General features: G+C 34.8%; 1 protein-coding gene across 1 annotated transcript in view; it reads right to left on the minus strand.

The window, feature by feature from the left end:
- Positions 1-3,723: 3,723 nt before the first annotated feature.
- The window catches only part of LOC107714404 (glutamate receptor ionotropic, kainate 2-like), a 24,401-nt gene continuing 5,117 nt past the window's right edge, over positions 3,724-23,007 (minus strand). Inside the window, exons 3-6 of the mRNA XM_016520240.1 lie at positions 16,079-16,260; positions 4,958-5,011; positions 4,199-4,392; positions 3,724-3,784 (exon numbers count right to left, since the gene is read on the minus strand). Coding sequence (XP_016375726.1) covers positions 3,724-3,784; positions 4,199-4,392; positions 4,958-5,011; positions 16,079-16,260 — 491 coding nt within the window. The remainder of the gene's footprint in view (positions 3,785-4,198; positions 4,393-4,957; positions 5,012-16,078; positions 16,261-23,007) is intronic.

Consider the following 23,007-nt stretch of genomic DNA (forward strand, 5'->3'; position numbering starts at 1 on the left):
GATATCGTCTTCTTTTGGAAGACCAAACAAAGTAGATTCGCTTTGACAACGAAGCACACAGCGTCTTCACAACATGGCGGCGGCATCAATACTACAGCGAGAATAAAAGTTATGCTTTCTTTCTTTGCGTGAACATTTGGGCGTTGTTATGCAAATCTTCCCACATAGTGATGTAGACATGTGGGGGCGTGTTAGAACGAGCCGTTTTAGGTAGGCGTGGCTGACTCTTAACTTTTATAAAGAATATCTCTTTGGATTTGAGACTTTAGTCTTTGCAACTTTACAGATCTTCTTTATGCACCAAGAGCTTGTAACACTCCAAAGAGAAAGGAAAAATTTAAATCGCATCATATGACCCCTTTAAAATCATTAAATTATTTATTTATTTATTATTATTATTATTAGTAGTAGTAGTAGTAGTAGTAGTAGTAGTAGTATCAGTATTATTATTATTATTAGGGTAAGCAGTTATTTTATTATTAATTAATTAATTAATTAATTAATTGGATGAATCTGTCTAAGTTTGGAAAATCCAAAATCTTTCTCACTTTCTTTATCACAGGCACCCCTAATATTAATCTGACATTTTGAGTCTTGGAAGTTGTGTTGCAGTGGAGCTTGCAATTTTCTCAAGTGCTTGCCAGTATTGTATGCAATTTTCTTAATCAATATGCAATAGTCAGTGAAATGACTGTGGTTGTGTTATCTAAAGCTAAACTATTTTAGAATTTGCTAAACTTAAAATGTTGCTTTGAACAAATGCTAAAAATAAATAAATATTGACAATGTAAAAAGAACCAATTATAATGGCCACAACTCTGTTTTTCTCACTAAGTATTTGTTACAATCTCAGCTCAATATGTTTCAGTGGTTCAATATAAAGCTTTAACAGAACCATAAATATAGCGAACCAGTGAAACTGCTAATCAAACATTTACGGAAACTTTTCACAGTGTCAGTATGCATTAGCCTCTGACTGATTGCCATTTGGCTGATTAATTAACGCCTGCCTTCAAATGCAGCTCTCAGGAAAACCTGAACCATTATGGTTTCTAAATAATCATGGCCATCAATGTTATAGCTGAAAGGGATTGACATGTGGATAGACAGTCTTGAATAGAGAGAGTTTGTCTTTTTCTGAGCCGATGAGTGAAGATAGACTGATGAGTTACTGTGTGAGCTGTACTGTAAGACAGGCTGAGTCAGCTAATTAAAGGCTTTGAGTCTTTTAATCGACTGGGTTAGAAAGGGGAAATTTACCTTCCAGCTGGCCTCCCTTCAGCTGTCTATATCCACTGCCATGAGTGTTTGGATATAGTTCACTCTCTACTGGATTCTTTCTTCAAATTATTCAAGGATTGCTCACCCTCATGCTGTTCCAAAGCTGAATGATTTTAGTTCTGCCACGAGATGTTTTGAACAAAGAGATGTTTTCGAAAATTCACACTGTTAAGCTCCAAAAATGCAATATAAAAAGTTCCATACAACTTGTGAACTATATTCCAAATCGTTCTTCTACAGACGTACAATGAATGAATTGAATTCAACTATGTCACATCATCTCAGGTCATGTCAGGTTTGACGTCAATGACTACTTTAGAAGACATGGAATATAACACAGCTGAGTCATTTGGTCTACTTTTATGTAACATTACTTTTCATTTTAATTTCATTTCACAAAAAAAAAGTTTTCCTCAGTATTATTGTCTTGTTTTCCAATGCAAATGCCTAAAGATTCTTAAATCAAGACAGATTTGCTTGAGAAGCAAAATGTCATAAGATAAAAAAAAGTCTTTCTGAAAAATTAATTAAAATTTTTTATTTTTTTATTTTTTTATTATTAAACCAAGGGCAAATATCTGCTAATGGGCTTAGAAAAATTCTAAGTAAAAACGTTTCCCTTTGAATATACATCATTGACATATATTTTGACATGTATTTGTTGTTTTAAGCATAAAATGTATCTTGATTTAAGGAAGTTCATATATTTGTATTAGAAAACAAGACAAAAATACTGAGGGAGATAGAAATTGTTTGCAGTACATGCAACATTCAATGTCAAGATTTTAAGAATTTATGACTTTCTGCTCTAAGACCTTTTAGGCCTTAATTTGTAGAAGGGCAAATTGAGGCTTTTTAAGACCCTTTCAAGACCCAACAAAAACTGAAAATCACCCATATTTATATGCAGCTTAATCTAAAATCGCTGATATCAAAATATTAACAATACTGTATCTTCGTTTGTGTCTTTAAAGTCTTATGGGTTTGGAATGAGTTGAGAATGAGTAAATGATAACAGAGCTTTGTTTTTTTGGATTAAGTATCCCTTTAAGACCTTTTAAAGACCTGAACAAATAAAAATATTACTGTATTTCCATACCAGAACAAAACGACACAACTCAAGCCTGCAGCAGACTTGTGATGAGCTCCAAGATGTTATTATTATTTAAGAGCTTTTTACTGACCTTAAATTTATAAAGGAGATTAAAAGGCATGACTTTAAGCACCCACGGTCCCCCTGCATTCTGCTAAATATCTCCTATTGTGTTCCACAGACCAAAGAAGACAGACAGGTTCGGAATGACATGAGCGTGAGTAAATCATGACAGAATCTAAGTCTTCACTTATCATAGCTGGGTAAATTTCTCTCTAAACAGGACGTGAAGGAACGAGTCCAATGAAGTGTCATTGTGTTGTGTCCCATGAGAGTTATTTTGGCAGGTTAGATCGTTTTGGCATGTGAGCTCTCATCTTTCCTCTGTTTCCGTCTCACCCATCCTCTAGTGAGTTCATATGTTGGCCCTTTTCCCGGATAGGAGAGCCACTGTTGAGGAAGAACTGGGATACTGCCAGTATGCTGATATCAGACAGTTTTTAGATCACTACAGCAGAGTCCTTGTTTATCACACACGCTTCAGATCGCAGCATACCCTGCAGGTTGTGGGTTCGAGTTCTCTGGGGAATAGTGCTATACACAGACAGAGCAAACAACTTCCTGCAGCATCAATTAAAAACAAACTCTACTGTTATCACCTTGACTGTATTTTCATACCATGCTTTTCTGATGACTTATAACTATTGTAAATAACAGGCAAGAGACTTAAAACAATAATCCCCAAAATCTGTCCGATCTCTGTTCTGATTCATTGAAAAGAAAACACTAAATACTAAAATCCAACTAACCATGTACTGTATATGAATAGTTAGCAGTCAAACTCAATGGTATTTTGGCACAAATTCATCTGTCACATGGTCAAGCCAAGTTAAACAGATGCCAGCATAGACAGGCTGCGTGACATGACCTCACCCTTGAAAACCATGAACCAAAACTACTTGGAATAAATAACACGAACTACATTAAATGCAAGTTCGATTGCAACAACGATAAATATGGTGTGTGTTGACCATGTGCTGTTTGTTGAATTATTATATACTGTATATGTATTAAACTATTTGATGTTACTTTTTAATTTGTTTTTGTTTACTTTGTATGAGAAACAACGTATTAAATAGTCCACTTTAGACGTTCTACTAACTATAAGTCACTTTGCAACTACATATCAACTAACTCTGTATTAAGAGTATTAGTAGACTGTTAGTAGGGCAGGCTTATAGCTAGGTATCAGAGCATGTGAGCGGAGCGGAGCGGGGAGCGGAGTGGTAATATTTCCTTAAGAGCGCAGAGCGCCTTTCTGAAGATTCCGCTCCGCTCGCTCAATACGCTCAGTGCCGCTCGCTCAACCCAGAATGCCGTTTGGTCATTTGCTTGTTCGAGATCGAGAATCTGTAGAGATCGAGAATAGTAGAGCAGCTATGGAGTCCAGATATTGTTTCAACGAAGTTGCAAGCCTTATACATAAATGTAAAGTAAAAAAATCACTCCGCTCACATGCTCTGCTAGGTATAAATGCACTAGGGCTAGGGTTAGTAGAATAAGTTGCCATGTACTTGCAAAGTTACTTATAGTCAGTAGAATGTCTGTTGGGGGACCATCAAAAGTGTTACGTGTTAGCAGATATCAAGCAGACAGTCAACTAATACTCTAATAACTGGTTGAAATGTTACTTAAAGTTAGGAGAATGTCAAAATAAAGTATTAATTTTGAAACGTGTATGGTTGCCACATGATGGCATGTAAAATCTGAGTCCTGAACCAAAGCCAGCTGAAAATCATTGGCCTAAATATTTTCAAAGAGAACATGCTGTAAAAGCGTCTTACTGTCATGAAACCATCCAGCAGGCCAGAGTCTGGTTTAGGAGGCGCCTGCAGACGCTCCATGGACCACTTTTCAATGATGGAGGACACCTGGCTGTTCTCTGTGTTTAGGATCCGGAATCCTGTCATGTTGACCCCGCTGTAGCGGTAGGGCTCCACATCCAACGCAAAGAGATCCTAAAATATGTGAAAAGTTTATAAATTTACTGAAATGTGATTTAAAAAAAAATAAAACTGCAAAAGTAATGTGTGTTATATACAAGCTTTAGTCTAAAATCTAGTGAGCTTCCTTGATGTCATAAGATGTCATAAATTTACCAGCCATGAAACAAATAAATACAATATATGTTATTTCCTTTATTTGACAGTTTTTCTATTGACACAAAAATATAGGGAAAAAAATAAGTATTCTTAAAAAAAAAAAAAAGTCAATTTTTATAGATTTAACTGTTGTATAAATTATTTGTGTATTGAATTAAATATAAATACATCACAATAACTTGCTAAACATTTTTATATAACTTAGGCCTGCAAATGGGATAGGGAAAAAAGTCATTTTAAAATAATAATAAGTTTTCTTGGCATATCTCGAAGAAAATAGGAAACAGCACTGGAAAAAAAAAAAAAAGAAGCTTCTATGTTCCTACTTACGGAATATAATAGCCTGAAATCCAAATGATTTTATGAATATCACTGTGATTTTGAATGTGATTTATAATATAAAGACTCATGCATAACTTACCAGGGTAGTAAAAATGTAGTGGTAATACTCTGTCATCATTCCCATGGCAAGAGCCTGAAAAAATATTGAGAACCATGAACAAAACCATTTTGAGACAAGGGAGCAGTAACGCTATTCTCTGAAAATGTGCAATTTATTACTGAATCGAAGGATTGGCAGGCGAAAATGATGGCATTTCTTGTTTATATGATGTTCTGCGGCTTGTAATAATTTTATATGCTGAAGGACTGAGAGCTGAAATCATTTGAAGCTTTCAGTCTATCTTTCCCTTAAACCCATGAAACACCCTGAGCTCTCTCTAATACCCATAAATACAATACAGAGTGACATCCATGCAAAGTCTGTGCTCTATCTCTAAATAAACCAATCTGGTTTTAAAAAGTGTATATGTATTTTATATATTATTGTGTTATATTATTATAAAATATTTTAGTGTGATTACACAACATGCAAAATAATCCAATGAACTGCACAAATCAATATCAATATTTGAGACAATGAAAGACATTACACTAATCAGTGAAGCACTGACATAAAAAAAAAAAAAAAATTAGAAGTCAGTGTATTGTTTCTTTTCCACATCAATCCATTGTCTAATCAAATTTGTCAGTCTGGTAGATTTAGGGGCCGTTCACACAAAACATGTTCTTTTAATGTGGATTTATGTACACCTATATACAGCTGGATATCTTTGGCCACTGGATGTCTTGCTTGGTACCATCGGTGATGCATAGCTCAACCTTGAAAACCACATCTCAAAACCTATGTATTCGGTTGCGCTCAGCCCAGCTTTCTTTGACTGCAAGACTGTGTCCTTTGTAACTGGCACATAGCTCATTCTGTGCTGTCTGCTCTTGGTAAGTGTGGTTTGGCGAGATGCGTCGCCTGTAGTACACTGTAAATAGGTTGCTGTAAATTTTACAGTAACTTACTGGCAGCTGGATGCCAGTAATTTAGACCGTATATTTTCCCGTAATCCTTTGCGGTTTACAGTCAAATACTGTATACACATTTTACAGTATCTTACTGTACATATTACAGTATAATACTGTTCAAATTACAAAAATCGGTTACAGTGTAGCAGCTGAGGCTGTGCTAACTGCAGAATTCAGATGGTAAGAAAATTCTGTTAACACTTAAATTTAGCGAACACATATTCATGATTAACAAAATGTTTGGTAACACTTTATTTCGATAGTCCACTTTAGACATTCTATTAACAGCAAGTAACTTCGCAACTACATGTCAACTAGCAGTTAGTAGAGTATTAGTAGACTGTCTGCTTAATATCTTCTAACACTTTCTTTGTCAACTTATTCTACTAACCCTAAACCTACCCTAACAGTCTACTCTGAGAGTTAGTAGACATGTAGTTGCAAATTAATCAGAATTAGTTGACATGTAGTTACAAAGTTACTTATAGTTAATAGAATGTCTCAAGTGGATTATCGAAATAAAGTGTAACCAAATGTTTTCCCTCAATAAACTCCTAATTTAATAGTAAGAAAGATGTTGTGGTCGTTATGCTTAGGTATGGTGTAGTGAGGGATCTAAAATATGGTCATGCTTTAGTATGTGCTTTATAAGTAGCCTACTAATGAACAGCTAATATACTAGTAATATGCAGTGGTGTAATATAACAAAGTAATAATACTTTGTTACAGTACTTCTAAAAAACAGCTAATATACTAGTAATATGCAGTGATGTAATATAACGAAGTAATAATACTTTGTTACAGTACTTTGTCAACTTTCACTTTTACTCCACTACATTTCCTAATTAAAATGTACATTTTTACTCTGATACATTTCCCCAAAGCATATTTGTTACTTACTACAAAGAACACAGACTGCAAGAAAGCAGGTTTTGACGAATCAGTGGTCTGGCACTTCCAAGTTAGACTCCTAAAAACACCTTTGCTCATTTGCAAACGAGTGCTCACACAACAGCAAATGATTTCATTTTCCACTCAAGTCGAGGCTGGGGTGTGCGATATACAGTAGCCTATATCGTCTGCGATAATATGGTAAGTGTTGTTTTAACGATGTGCGATCTGACATATCGAGTAAAAAAACACACACAGAGAGTGCACACATACACTGTGTGATTCAGTCTATTAAAACGCATTTAGAATCATCAAAATTCAAGGCATTCTAAATTGTAGATGGCAGAAATGCCTCTGCATGTCTTTTATATTTATATCATTTAATACAGTTCATCTATATCAGACGAAGAGTGCCGTTTTTCTCCAGATATCAGCATGATAACAAATGTAATATTGATTTTATACATGTTAAATACAGTTAGAATTAAGTGACTTACATTTTAGACACAATATTGCCTGTTTTTGCTCAATTTTGCCAAAGAAAATAGTTCCAAACAAAGATCACAGCGCTGTTTTGCGTCTTGCATTTTTGAACGAATCTGTTGAATAAATGATTCAGTGATTCACTCATTAACACAGTCAAATGCTTCGTTCCTGCATGAATCAGCCGTTTGAATGAATCGGTTGAATCTCAATGACTCACTCGTTAACAGTGACTTGCTGCCACCTGGTGGTTTTAATTTTACATTTCAAAATTTTTTTTTCATGTTTTAAATAATTTCAAATATTGGTATTCATCATTTTGTTTTTAAAACAAAGCATTATATGTGCATCAGTAACTGCAGATTAAATGCATCCATGTCCCATCTGAGCGCCATTAAACTGTGTAAATACATCTAAATGGCACTTCAGATGCAGATTCTAGAAATGTTTTCTTCTGTTGAAATGACAGAGACTAAGTACCGGATGAAGTGCCTCTCATGCTTACCCAAAGATACAAAATGAAAGAAATGCTTAAAACTGAACACAGTCTTGCTGCTCAAACTGCGTATAAACTTTTTTTTTTAAAATCTTTATTTGCTCCTTTTCCATTTTGCATTTTTACTTCACTTTGACTTAAGTGTGGCTTCCAGGTATTCACCACTGGTAATGTGCTCGCTAATAGATATCTAGTTAATTGTAAATAGTGTTCCCTAATTCCCTAATCTAAAGTGTTACCAATATGATAATTTATATAGTGTTCAGAGTGGATTTGGTGTGGTCATTTTGGTGGTTTCCACACTGAAAAAAAAAAGGGAAATGTCATTTATTTAGTGCATTGTGAGGCCTATGAAAATTCAATGAATGAATGAATGAATGAAAAATAAATAAATAAAAGCATATATATATATATATATATATATATATATATATATTTATTATAATATAATATAATAAATAATATTTTTATTATATTAATACATCTCAAAAAATTTGAATATCGTGAAAAAGTTATTTTTTTGTAACTTATTTTTTGTAACTTTCATATATTCTAGATGCATTACATTTAAACATTTCAAAATATATATATGTTTTTTTTGATGATGATTAGAAAAAAGTCTTTTATGATCATAAAAGTCAAAAATCCAGTATCTCAAAATATTAGAATATAAATTCAAATTAATATCAGAAAAAAAAATTAACATTTGGACCAAAAAAAAAAAAGAAGAACTTGGCTATAATTAATTAGAGCATTTTTAAAATCGGTCCAAAATATCATTTTCAGTGCAGCAGTAATTTAATAAAATAATTATTATAATACTAATAAGTTAATTAAAAAGCAGATATGCATCGAGAGTGTTTTAAAGCACTAAGCTCAGCTTCTATTTCTTGGAGAAGACAAAATATTTAAAAGAAGAGCAGATGGGATTTTATTTTGCTCATTGCTTGTTTTTCTCCATAGCTGTAATGAGCTCTCGGGTTCTCACGCCAACCCAACCACGCATTCACGCGGCATCTCTCGCAGACTGACAGACAACTCAATCCATAACAATAATTAATTTATGGGCCAAGCTGTTGTGTTGCTAAATGTTGGAACAACAATCGTCTAAACCCAAGTGTCAGCCTGTTGCATTCGCTCTATTTAGTGCGCACTTCAGGGCAATGTGAAACATACATGAGGCGGCTCCGTGCAAGTGAGTCTGGTAACAGCTGCTACATCACAGATGAGATCCTGTATTAGCACGTGAGCTAATTGTGCCCTGTGCTGTGCGCCGGATGGAAATAGACCTCTTTAACATTGCTCACCCTGTGATATCTTCAGCTGTATTACCAGGAGCTGCTGTGTGACACAGGTGTGTGTGTGTGATACACACTCAGACTGCTAGAACGATTATAAATCACACATTATTACCGCTGTCAGCCTGGCGAGGGAGATTAGAATGGGTAGAGGTCAGGTCAGTAATTACATTTGTTGTTGTGTGGTCTAGCGCTGTTAATAACAGGTGGTATTGTGTCCAGGTGGACTGGAAAAGCTCCAGGAGAAATCTACAGACTGCCGGTGGAAACTCATATTTACTTCGATGAGCTAGCAGTACTCGCACCATTAGTGAGTAAAACTGTCGGTAGGATAGCCAGCGGGAGAACATGAATTAAAACGGACACCATTTAGATCATTATAGCGCTGAACTTTCTTAAGGTGGTCATATCATGAAAATTGTAGTCATAGAGAAGTAATATGGAGGTATTATGATGGATAATACTATTCCTAAACACCAGAAGACAAATACACTATTATTCCAGTTAGCATATAACTGACTCACTAAGGGTAAAATATGGAGGAAGTCCAGTCTGATGTTTCTGGCTGTGTCAACCCAACACAGCTCTAAAAATGCTTATCATACAAGTGCATAAAAATGTAATGAAAGTCAAGCTTCCTCTTGTGGAAAAGAAATACACTGTAGCATACTGTTTTGAGTTCTTGGACTTGTGGTACTTGAGGAAATAATATAGGCTACCTACAGTTGAAGTCAAAAGTTTACATGCACCTTGCAGAATCTGCAAAATGTTAATTATTTTACCAAAATAAGAGGGATCATACAAAATGCATTTTGTTGTTTATTTAGTACTGATCTGAACTCATATGCAACTATTACAGAAGGTTCAAATGCTCACTGATGCTCCAGAAGGGAAAACAATGCATTAAGAGCCGGGTGGTGAAAGTGAATTTTAAGATCAGAGTAAATTTAACTTATTTTGTCTTCTGGGAAACATGTAAGTATCTTCTGTAGCTTCTGAAGGGCAGTACTAAATGAAAAAAAAAAAAAAAAGATATGTAGGCAAAATAAGAAAAATGTACACATCTTCATTCTGTTCAAAAGTTTTCACCCCCCCGCTCTTAATGGATGTTTGTTTTGTTTTTTCTTCTGGAGCATCATTGAGCGTTTGAACCTGTAATAGTTGCATATGAGTCCCTCAGGTTTCCTCAGTGTGAAAAGATGGATGTTAAAATCATACAGTCATTGTTGGAAAGGGTTCAAATACACAAAAAAATGCTGGAAAACCAAATAATTTGTGGAAGATTTTTCTGAAGAACAGCAGGCAGTGTAACTGTTCAGGACAAACAAGGGACTCATGAACAACTATCACTAAACAAAAAACACAGCTGTGGATAATTCAGGTAACAACACAGTATTAAGAATCAAGTGTGTGTGTGTAAACTTTTGAAATGGGTAATTTTTATAAATTCAAATATTATTTTATCTTGTGGACTATATGTAAACATATTTTATGTGAAATATCTTTTTCAGGCCAGTACTAAATAAACAGTAGCATGAACTTTGTATGATCCCTCTTATTTTGATAAAAAATTATTAACATTTTGCAGATTCTGCAAGGTGAATGTAAACTTTTGACTTCAACTGTGGATGGATGGATGGATGGGTGGGTGGATGGATGGATGGATAGATGGATAGATAGATAGATAGATAGATAGTTATTTTAACATAAAAAACGCTATATGGCTAATGTTAGAATTAGTCATATTTCTCCTTTGACATCAGTAACAAAAGATATGAAAAGTGTTTTCTACTATTTTAAAACTTGAGAAGCCTATTTATTTTGCTATCCCAGCTATGCAATATAAAATGTTGCTTGCATTTTATTAGTAGTATTTATTTACTGTAATATTTTTTTTACCCTGCTGTTTGTAACCTTTTTTTGGGCGGACAAACACAAGCATCCTAAACTGTAGTATACTGTATTAAATTGTGTAGGACTGTAGTATATTTTATAACGGTAACAGAACAAGTCCCTGGTCATTTCAGTCTGATCTTAACAGTTTGAGTGGCACATTTCATCACAGTGTATTTTGTAAAAGTGTAATGCTGACAGTGCAAAGAGGCTGTTATTGTAAGGACAGAGCAGTTCAAATTATATTAGATGCAACAGCAAACCCACAGTCCATGAAATAATGTGTGCATTTGTATAGAAGACTTAAATGTACAGCAGCAATATTTCCTTCTGATATTCTGTTTACAAATTGTTATAAGTGTAGTATAATTGTTTTCGGTATACACAATAAGCCTGGACTATCATTATTTTTTGTATAAATAAAATAAAAAATAAATACAATTATTAATAATAATAATAATAATAACTAATCTGATAGATCCAAATATCTGAAATATTACATCCTTGCTAGACCCAGTTATCATTGCCATCATCAGCCCCAAAGTTAAATTAATTATTAAATTCAGTCTTGTGTGAAACATATGGTTGGGAAATAATGTCTCTGTAGCCTGAGCAGATTTTGCAAAGTTCAAAAGTGTGGACGACTTCACAAAGCCAAGAGTTTCCAATGTGGATATCACACAAACCCTCTGAGAGCTGCCCATTATAGAAGCATATATCCACTGCCACTAATAATGAGTATCTTCATTATTACTTCAGTGGTCTGAAACTGATTAACGAGGTCTGTGAGTCAATCTCTAGCTTAATAATACCCACTTTAATATTTGATTATTCCTGTAATTGGGCGAAAATTCTTGCAGTTAAGTCACACATTGAAATATCAGTTTTCTCTTTGCAAGGCTATTCACAGAACTCTAGCAGTGCATATCCTTATCCATTGTTTGGCACACTTTATTTAATCAGTGTTTCCCATTAAGATTAGATTGCATTATACCCTACAATGAAAAAATTAAAATAAAAAATAAATAAAGGATTTATTTAAAAATGTTTTTTTTAATAACTAATAATTAAAGAAATGTCAAGTGACACGTGAATTTAAGCAGAAAGACGGAAATAGTACTTTCTTATAAAACATTCTAATCATCTTTGTTTTATTTACAGCTTCATTTTCAAAGTAAAATATAGCATACAGTATACTGTAGATATATGGAACAACAGTGGTTAAGAGCAGTATTCTTGTAGGGCACTTCACATCATGAGCATTACCCTATTGACTAATTACATGCAAACATACTGACTAACGGAGCATGTAAGCTTGACTGACTGATAGGTAATCAATGAAACCTGTACACTTCACTGATTGTGTACAAATCAATCTCACACACAAGATCAAAAGAGACAATAAATGAACAGGTCAAAAACAATGCATGCACTTTTCTCCTTCATGACATACAAAGGGGATAAAATCACCATATCAGCAGAGTAATCACATAGACAAGCCACGTTTGGGATCAGAAAGACCAGGGCTTCATTCTTCACATTTTGCGTAAATGTAAAAAAAAAAAAATGCAACATGTCAGAGCTTCTCATTTTTGTAATTCGTATATGGCTAATTTGGTTCTTCACATACACTTCTAGATTGAGTTGAGATAACTTGAGTAGCAATTGGTTGGTGACAATGTTTAACATTTTATACTCCTATATCATCTAAATTATATATATTAATTTTGGACCACAAACTTAAATTTATGTTTTGATTGATTGATTGATTGATTGATTGATTGATTCATTCATTCATTCATTCATTCATTCACAAACATTATACAAATGATGAGATGATGAGATGAGATGATTCTCGACTATGTTATGAAATGCATTACAGAATGATTTGATATACTATTTTACATTACATAATATATATTTTAAACATTGTCATCTTGCATATTAATATGTTCTTGGGGCACCGTTTAATGATTTTTTTTTATTTGAATCCCTATAAAGTACTCCTGAGACATGTATTTTATAAACAGTTTGAACATGAGACAGAGTGCTGAATTCAGTCATTCAGTCAATCACTATGTTTTCATCCAAAGTTGCGAATTTAACTTAGGCGCAAAATTGGAATATTGCATAAAACATTTGCGAATGAAGCGTTTCCATCCAACGAGTCAAAAAGAACAAAATCGTCACTTCCTGATAAACTGGCACTAAATATCACTAAGAAAAGTAGGAGAAGCCACTGAATATAATATTTTTTATATAAAATAAATTCCTTGCGCCTTAGAGCGAGCAGACGAAACACAATAAATGGGGTCATTGCTTTCGAAGGTGGATGACTGCTGTTTGGGAACACAGTCGTGTAACAGTTCTGGGAGGCAATTATACGGAAATTCTTTGATGACAGACTTTGCTCAGGCATTTCAGAATGACTATAGCAACATGCTGTGCAATGAGATCAGTCCGCTGGTTAGTCAAGTTATCTACCTGGACTCATGGCATAAACGTACTTGGGCACTTTTTAGCAAGACGCGAAATACGTACCAATAACTACATATCACTGCAGTTTCCAAAATAAATGAACACTAGAGGCAGTAAATTTTATTCCTTTTCACACTAATTTACAGAGTCTCGATTAATAAAGCGTAATTTTTGCACAATTACTTGAAGAATATCAGGTTATGACTTCAAAACAATATTAATATGCTGGGAGATTTGAAAACTGATGCTTTTGAACGTTAGCATCGCACATATCCAGCTTCATATCTATGGGTTTTCATCAACGGTAGGTTTGTTGGGTAGCTCACGGAGTACGGAGATGTACTTGAGAGGCGAGGAACTCCAGTTCGAATCCCGTGTAACCACGGTTCGACAAAACATCAACAAATGTGTTTTTATATCAGTTTTGCATTTGTTAACACTATCGGGTAGGTTTAGGGTTGGGTTTGGTGTAGGGCATATTTCCAACACGATAGAGCATTAAATTTTAGCGACAGTACACGGATATTTGAATTCTGAACCACCGCAATACGTACCTGAAGCAACATAATAAAAACACAGCAATACGTACCTATATCAACGTAATAAAAATGTACCAGGGTTCACATACTGAACCCGTGTGTTAGCTCCACTCAGTGGACATTTCTCTCGAAACGTGCAGTAAGGTACGTAAAAACGGTGTTGCACAAAAAGTACACAGAGGTACGTATTTTTATGAGACCAGGTTGCAAGTTATCCTGTCCCATTGTACAAAGTCACATGAGTTTTTGATGCACATAGAGGAATTTATTCGGTAAATGTGTTTCCATCTCCCATTATTTGAATTAACTCTTTTTCGCACAAGTCAAAAACCACCTCAAGCGAGAATGTTTTTTTTTTTTTGCAAAATAAGGATTTTTTTGTATTCGAAATCTGGTGTTTCCATTACTTGTTTCTGCTGCGATACTTCAAAATGTGCATAAAAACAAGGCGATGGAAACATAGCTAATGTCAGTCATTTTTAAAGACCAAGTAGAGGGAGTTTCCATGATCAAACCTTCAAACATTTGTCTCAAAAGCCCTGAATGTGCTCTTTACAGTACTTTGTGACATGTATGGTCTCAGAGAAATTTGCTAAAATGTATTGTCTTCTACAGAAAAAAAAAAAAGTTTATGGCTGGGTCTCAGGAGACTATTATAACAGGCACTTATAAATGTCTTTAGATAAACAGGTTTTGTTGATCTGCTTAACCCTGAGTTGGAACCCTGAAAATTGTTGAGAAATTGTTTCTAGTTTTTGACGTGAACTCTCAATAAGCTTTTAGGTTATTGTGCCTGCAGCTCTGCTTGAAGAGGCTTAAATCCTCTACAGTACAATACAATACAACACAACACAGAGTCTTTATAGCATTTAGGGAGTTATTCAGTCCCTACTCGCAGAATAAATACATAAAGTTCCACCAAACCACTGCCCTGCTTGAGACTGAGGATCAGTTGTTCTCTTGCTTTGTTTCCTAAAATCTATGATTACTCAGTACTTAAAATGAATAATTCTACATAAAATTAGAACTTCAGTTCCACACTAAAGTGGTGGCCAACCTTTGTATTCTTTCATGTTTTCAATAAAATGATGCAAGTTGATTTGTCAGAGTGGAAAAATGTATAAATCTGTTTGTTTGTCTGCCTGCTATCCTTCAAATTGTGTAGGTACTGTATAATTTCAGACACTGTTTTGTCAAACCAACATTTAAAGTTTGTCTCAATGAACTTTCCTCTTGCAGTTAAAAATTGCATACTATTGCTACTTTGTTTTGCCTACTTACAATTATATCAGCATCTCAAATGATGTTTAGTAGCATCCTGTGGTGGAAATGGCTATGTTGGATTTTTTCTTTGTTTACTTCACACATCACATTCATCATATTTCATATCAAGCATGCTCTTCACTGACACTCTCATATTCTTGGTAAGCAAATACACTAACCTTTTGACAACTTTTTTCTAACTTTAATATTTTATGATGGATTTTCATACTTCCAAAGTTAATAATAAGACCGAAAGTCTGGGTCTAGGATAATGGTAAAACAATAAAATCTATACATAAAAGTCTTGGGAATCAGCAAAGTAACTAATGAAGGCATGGTAAAACTTTTTTGAGACAGCTGCAACCGAATGCAATCTTCATATAACAGAAAGGGAGAAAAGATGATTAGGGGAAAAGGGAGGTGGGGTATTCAGTTTTCTGTGCGAAAGAAAACTAAATTGTGTATATGGTGAATTCTGTTTTTATATGTACAGTATGCATGTATGCATAGCTATTTCCTCAGCAGAATGGCATAACATTTGATGTTACTTTTTACAATAAAATAATAACAATAAACTAAAAAAAAAAAATCCCACGTCTATGTCTTTCTTAGATGCATATCCGTAATTCTTTAAATGAATGTGCAATAATTTTCTGTACACCTTTGACTCGCTGCTACATTATTTATAAAAACCCAATCCTTCACTTTTGTTCAAGTTAGATAATGTAATGAAAATGAGTTTTACTCTTATAATTTAAAAACTGTGGGGGGGGTCATTTTGGGGTGATTTTCCACATCAGTCTTTGTAATCTTCAGTGTGAAATCAGTTAATAAAAGTGACTCACCTGTTTAAGGATGCCAGCTGCCATTTCATGACCACAGTCAAAGATCACATGAAACTCTTTCCCTCGTTTCATTTCTTTAAGAAGGGGCTTGGCATCTTTTGTTTCTGCTGGTAGCTGCCGGATTTTTAATCGGATGTTGTAACGAGATGGAGCCTTGATGAGCTCCTGTAATCGAATCAGACCTAAATTGGAGAGAGAGAGACAGAGAGAGAGAGAGAGAATATAAATAAGGCTATTACAGAATTACAGGAATAGTTCACCCCAAAATGGAAATTCTGTCATAATTTACTCACCCTGATGTTGAAAGACATTTTTTCTTTCATGGAACACAAATGGACAAGTATCGTTTATATTGTCACCAAATATTGCCGAAAAATAACCTGCTGTGACAAGTCTGAATGTGACAAATGATATTTGTTTATTATCTTTATTTCATGGAGGAGTGCAGCCTGAACAATCAGAAAAAGAAAAAAACTCCTTTTGTGTTCAATGAAGAAAAAAAGTCAGATGACATTAAGCTCCTAAATGATGACAGAATTGTAATTTTTGTGTGAAGTATTCCTTTAAATGTACAACAGAGCATCAGAAATATCATTTGGAGCCATCTATATAAAAGCTCCATTTCATTTCATTCTTATCTTTCTAATTAGAAGAACATAAGAAAGCCATACGGATGGATGTTTAAAGTCATAATATTTTTGGGGAAATGAAATTGTTAAGCTGCATGGCCTCTTGCTATCTATCTCTCTTCTAACTCTCTTGCGCTCTTCTCTATTAACTACTTTCCAGTGAAATGTTGGACACTCCTGTCAATGAAATGCCACCTCCTAATGTAATGAAACATCACATCCCTGCTTCAAAAGGTCATCAGCTGAAAAAAAAGGATATCTAGGTTGCCCCCAAAATCACATCGCCCTCATTTACTTCACACAATGGAGGACTTATATCTTCCTAGTTACACAACTATTCAAGACCAAACAAGAAACCATAGAGTTAGCGTCTTCCTGAATCTATTTCCACATTGTTCTTGTCCCAAATGCCACAAGACTGTAAGGTGCGCCATTTGTAATTTTATGATTGAGAAGGGTGAACCTACGTTTGCCAAGCCGCACTGCTGCGGACTCTACAGCATTATGTCTAAAAAGTGTGGACACAAAAGAGGGCCGCTAGGACTGAGGGTGCCATTTGGAACAAGATCATAATTTCTATTATATATATTTTTTTTTGCTTGTAATGAAATTTTGTAAAATGATGTTACGTATTTTTTATTTTTTTTATTATTTTTTTTACATTTAACGACATTTTCAAAGTTTAATGAAGTGTGTTCAGACTAAATCTGGCAATGTTTCAATATGCTGGTTGTACATATCGCAGCAGTTCGTAGCAGTTCTCTACAATTGTAAGTAGAGACATTTTTTTTTTCAGTGAACATATGTTCGTATTTTCTTTGCTGTGTCTTGTAACCAACTCAAAGGATTAATGGAAAAACATATCTTTACCTACATTTTTGCTTCTATATACAAATTCACTGCAGTTTCCAGCTGATTGTTGTACATATCGCAGCAGTTCGTAGCAGTTCTCTACAATTGTAAGTAGAGACATTTTTTTTTTCAGTGAACATATGTTCGTATTTTCTTTGCTGTGTCTTGTAACCAACTCAAAGGATTAATGGAAAAACATATCTTTACCTACATTTTTGCTTCTATATACAAATTCACTGCAGTTTCCAGCTGAAATGAACACTAGTGGTAGATAAAAACCGACAGATGGTTGTTTTTCACACAATTTATGATTATGGTGTTGATTATTGATCAATAAAAGCTTCTTTTCGAACAATACTATGTTATTATGACCTCAAAAAAAGTAGTGCATCATTTATAAACTAATAGATTTTGGTGTTTGCTTCAGATAACTAGCTCCAAATATATGGCTTTTTTGGCATACAGTTGTAAACTTGCTCAGTAGCTCACACAGCATTGCACTTGTGATGCAAAGTACTTGTGTATGAGTCCCGTGAAACATGAGTCATAAATAAATGCTCAAAGACTTGTAGAAGCAAGCTACAATGGCATGAATACATCACCAAATGTGTTTTGTTTTTTGTTTTTATCTGAAGTTAACACTATTGGTTAGGTTTAGGGTAGGGTTTAGTGTAAGCGGTATGTTCTTGTCAAACACGAAAGAGACTTTTAGCGCCACTCACCACTGAACTGCCACAAAACATACAACAGCCAACGTAATAAAACATTGTCAGATTCACATTGATCTGTTTCAGATAAAGCTGAATGCACTTTTAGAGCCACTCACTGGACAACATACAAGAAGCAACATAATACCTTTTTTTGCAGAAATGTCACCTCAGGCAAGTTTTCCCAATGAGCCTGGGTTGCTTGTCACACAAAGTAAGTAAGTAAATAAATATTCATCTACAAATCTGTTTGTTCACTATTATACAAATATAACTAGCTAACAATTAGTATGTAGTATCAACTTTATTTACTATCCTGCTGAACACAAGACTTTGCTGGTTTAGTGATCTTAACTGGTCTCCTTTTTTAAGGTTGGTTTTAGTGGTGTTTTTTAGCTGGCCAGGCTGGGATACTAGCTAGATCAGATGAAGAACATCTTGGTCAGGCTGGGAGACCTTTTTAAACCAGTTAAGACAAGCTTAAACCAGGATTTGCCCTGAAGGGCAAGGGAACAAAACAAGTTCTGCTGAGAGCTAACTGCCATACAATTTGCATGAATAAAATAAACTTGACCAAGCTGGCGATTTCGCTGATTTGGCTGGTTGGCCATCTGATCTCCCAGCCTGACCAGCAGACAAGCCCCAAAAACCTGACCAGTCTAAGCATTTTGGCCAAACTGGGAGACCAACCATCTGCCTGCTGCAATGTTTTGTTGTTTGTTTTTCTTTCTTTTTTTACAGCAGGGTTGCAGCTTCTGTATAGCCCTGCACTTGAAGTACAGGTAAAAGTTTGTTCCTTCTCAGTCAATGAAATGATGAGCCTTAACTTATAAAATAGCTGGTTTTCAGCAATGGCATCCTTTTTCATCATTGTTATGCAGATGTGAAAATGCAAGAACTAAAAGGGCAATAGCCCACCAATCTATACTAATGGGTTATAAAACGTAATACTATATTCAATAATGACATAAAATGAACAACTTTTAAAACGCACACACTGTAGCAGCATAGCTTATTTAATTTGTATGCACTGATCAGATGTTTGTGATAGCTAATATGGCTTCCCGCGGGTCACTATTTGAGGGAGGTTTGCTCTTCAACTCCTTTGCGTAAATGAAAAACTGCATGTGGTGATATTTACTGATTGTGTCTAATACCTTCCAACCGTTAGTTGATTCATATTTAACAAAGCATATATATTTTATCAACTCAAACATTTATTAAAACCCGTCTGGAAGCCCAGTGATAAATATCCATGGAGAGGTTGCATCGTTCAAGTGCTCCCTGCCAAAAAAAATGGCCTGTCTGACTTGTAATCCTCTGCGGTTGTCTGGTCCTTCTCCAGAAGTGTGCTGCTGTGAGCTAGTGATGTGAGATGAATGCTGCTTCCCTTTGGCGTTAATTGAAGAGGAACGTGAAAGCTGACTTCTGACTCGAAGTTTGGTAAAGCATTCTCCAGCGACTCCTCGTCCCTCGTGTGTGTGCAACGTGACACATCTACACCCCCGTTTTCTCATTAATTAACATCAGAAGCATTCTGAGGAGATTTGAGAACTTCATCCTTTGAGGATAAAAGCCCCTTCTGTTAAGTTAAGATCCGACTTGGCTGTGATGGAGCAACAAACCTCACATGAATATCTGTGAGTGGATATCCGATGTATTCTTATGCATTTTGTTCAACTGATTTCACATCAGATGCTGGCTCTTTTAACAGTCACTGGCAGTTTTTAGTCTGCCTTTTCGGAGAAAAAAAAATCTTTAAAGGATTTGGCTGGAACGAAATGATCTTTAGGTTAAATTAAACTATCATTTTTACCTCAGGCATAATCGTCCACTCGTTTAAAAGAGCATTATTAGTTTAAATTTAGCACATAAGCAATGAAGAGGCTCTGATTACAATGGTTGCATTAAAATGATATTAAGACTATTAATTATTCTGTAGCAATAAATATGGCAGTTTCAAAGCGGCAGTTATCAAAGCAATTATTAGAACAATACAGCAAAGCCCTAAAAAATGATGCCTGTTTGGAAACATGGCACTGCAGCTGTCTAAACAATCTTGTGGCCACTGTTAGAGCATATGATGGGCTACGAAAAGCACCACTGGATTGGTGCACTCAGGAAGAATAAATTGAAATGGATGAAATGGTTTGATGAACGCAATTTTCTTTCTTGTGCTGATGTATTGAATATCCAATAGCCAATGTGAGGGTGGCCCAAAGGTCTCTTTTTCTAGAAGGCATTTTATTATACAAAAAAAAAATGGATACAACTTCTAAAAAGTCATAAAAGTATTTCATATAACTCATGGGCCATATTTCACGTCCTCTCAAGTCCTACAATAGAAGCTCATGTTAACTGAATAAAAGTGTGAATGAGATTTGAGAGCTATACAGCAAAAGTCAAGATTTTTATTGAATTACAAAGTAAATAGTCTGTTCCTTACACAAAACCATCATATGACTTAAAAGGACTTCCAATCGACTGCATTATAAGACTGGGCGATATGAGGAGAGAGATATATATATATATATACAGTATATGTATAGTATTATATGTTGTGTACTTTATATTGTATAAAGTGTCTATCTATAGAGATTTTGCTATATCGTTCATATAGTTGTATGCAAATCTGCACACTACTAAAATGTATCGACACATTAGAGTGATAAAGAAACATATTAATGTGAAAATAAAGGTAGGATAATGTATTAATGTAATTATTTAATTCATAGTGAAGACTATGCAGAGATTTATTTTTACATTTATTTTCGTAGTTTTTATACCTGAACACTACTGATAGACCTACCTGAAAAAGGTAGAGCATTATAATAATTTCATTAGCACTCTTGTTTTATTGTATTTGTCCTATTGCTTTGTTTTTATCTTAAAATAAAATAATACAGTAAAACAAAATAAAAATTTTGGACCAGTTTTTGCAGGGTATAGTTGCTGAAATGTAAGGTCTATCATTTTGCACATATTTTAATTGTTATTTTATTTATTATTATGTCTACTGCATTATCCGAACTGTGAAGTTAGAAAGTGATTTCACACTAAAATAATGGTATGGTGAACATTGCTTATGTCTTGTAGCTATACCTTTAAAACGGTGAGTATTTTTAATGTTTACAGAATGCTACATAGAACACACTGACGGCATGTCATGTCTGCGCGAACAGGGTGCACAGAGGTATGCAAATACATATGTTGACAGGCAGATAGGAATATTCCTTTACGACTATGTCACAGTGGTCATTTATAAGTCTTTTCTTTTGGGGCATTAAATAACTTTTTTTTATCTTTTCATTGCATGTCTATTTGTGAGCACTGTTCCTCTCTGCTGATGCGTATGTCCATGAATGACTTATGCATAACCTATTAATGTGATTCCCTTGACACATTTAATAATTTAACAGCATTTGTTTTCTGCAATGCAGACACACGCTATGTTAGACGGCTCGCATTTGCTTTGACAACTCACATATCAAAGTATAAATTATCAGAGCTCTTTTATAGCTGACACATCCCGCTAATAGAGCTAATTTTACTCAGTGCGGCAGTGGCACTTGTATATATGAGCTACCTTAAACCTCCTTTTTCATTCCTTTGTCAAACACTGTCCGTGTTGTATCTAAAGATTCTTTACAGGCATCTATAGTTCTCTTAAGAACTTTATCATCCATGGATCCACTGGACAATGAAAAAAAAATTATTTAAATAGTGGGGGAAAAAAGGTTCTTTAAATTATTATAATGTTCTTTACACTAAAAATCACTGAAGGTTTCTTTGTGGACCCCAAAATGATTATTTTATGGCATCATTGCAAAAACCTATGGAAGCCTGTTTCCGCCACTGAATAAAAAATAAAAAAAGGTAATTGCGACTTTTTATCTCACAATTCTGACTATATTTCTCAGAATTGCGTGATATAAACTGGCAATTGTGAGTTAAGTGAAAGTGACATGTGGCCAAGTATGGTTACCCATACTCGGAATTAGTGCTCTGCATTCATCCCATCCAAAGTGCACACACACCGTGAACACACACCCGGAGCAGTGGGCAGCCATTTTTTGCTGCGGCGCCCGGGGAGCAGTTGGGGGTTCGGTGCCTTGCTCAAGGGTACCTCAGTCGTGGTATTGAAGGTGGGAGAGAGCGCTGTACATTCACTCCCCCCACCTACAATCCCTGCCGGTACGAGACTCAAACCCGCAACCTTTGGGTTACGAGTCCGACTCTCTAACCATTAGGCCACGACTTCCCCAATTAAAAAGTTATAATTGTGAGATATAAACTCGCAATTCTGAAAAATAAAGTCAGAATTGTGTGATATAAACTCGCAATTACGAGACATAAAGTCACAATTCTGAGAAATAACGTCAGAACCGCAAGATATAAACTCACAATTCTGACTTTATAACACACAATTGCAAGCTATAAAGACATAATTGTGAGATATAAACTCGCAGTTCTGAGAACATAGTCACAATTGCGAGTTATAGAGTCAGAATTGCGAGATATAAAGTCAGAATTGTGAGATATAAACTCACAATTCTGACTTTTTTTTCTCAGAATTGCGTTATATAAACTCACAATTGCGAGTTATAAGTTCAGAATTGCGAGAAAAAAAGTCAGAATTGCGAGTTGTTATCTCACAATTGTGACTATATCTCGCAATTCTGACTTTATAACTCGCAATTGTGAGTTTATATCTCACAATTCTGTGAAAAAAAGTCAGAAT

This window comes from Sinocyclocheilus rhinocerous, unplaced genomic scaffold, assembly GCF_001515625.1.
Source record: "Sinocyclocheilus rhinocerous isolate Xijiao unplaced genomic scaffold, SAMN03320098_v1.1 scaffold839, whole genome shotgun sequence".
NCBI lineage: Eukaryota > Metazoa > Chordata > Actinopteri > Cypriniformes > Cyprinidae > Sinocyclocheilus > Sinocyclocheilus rhinocerous.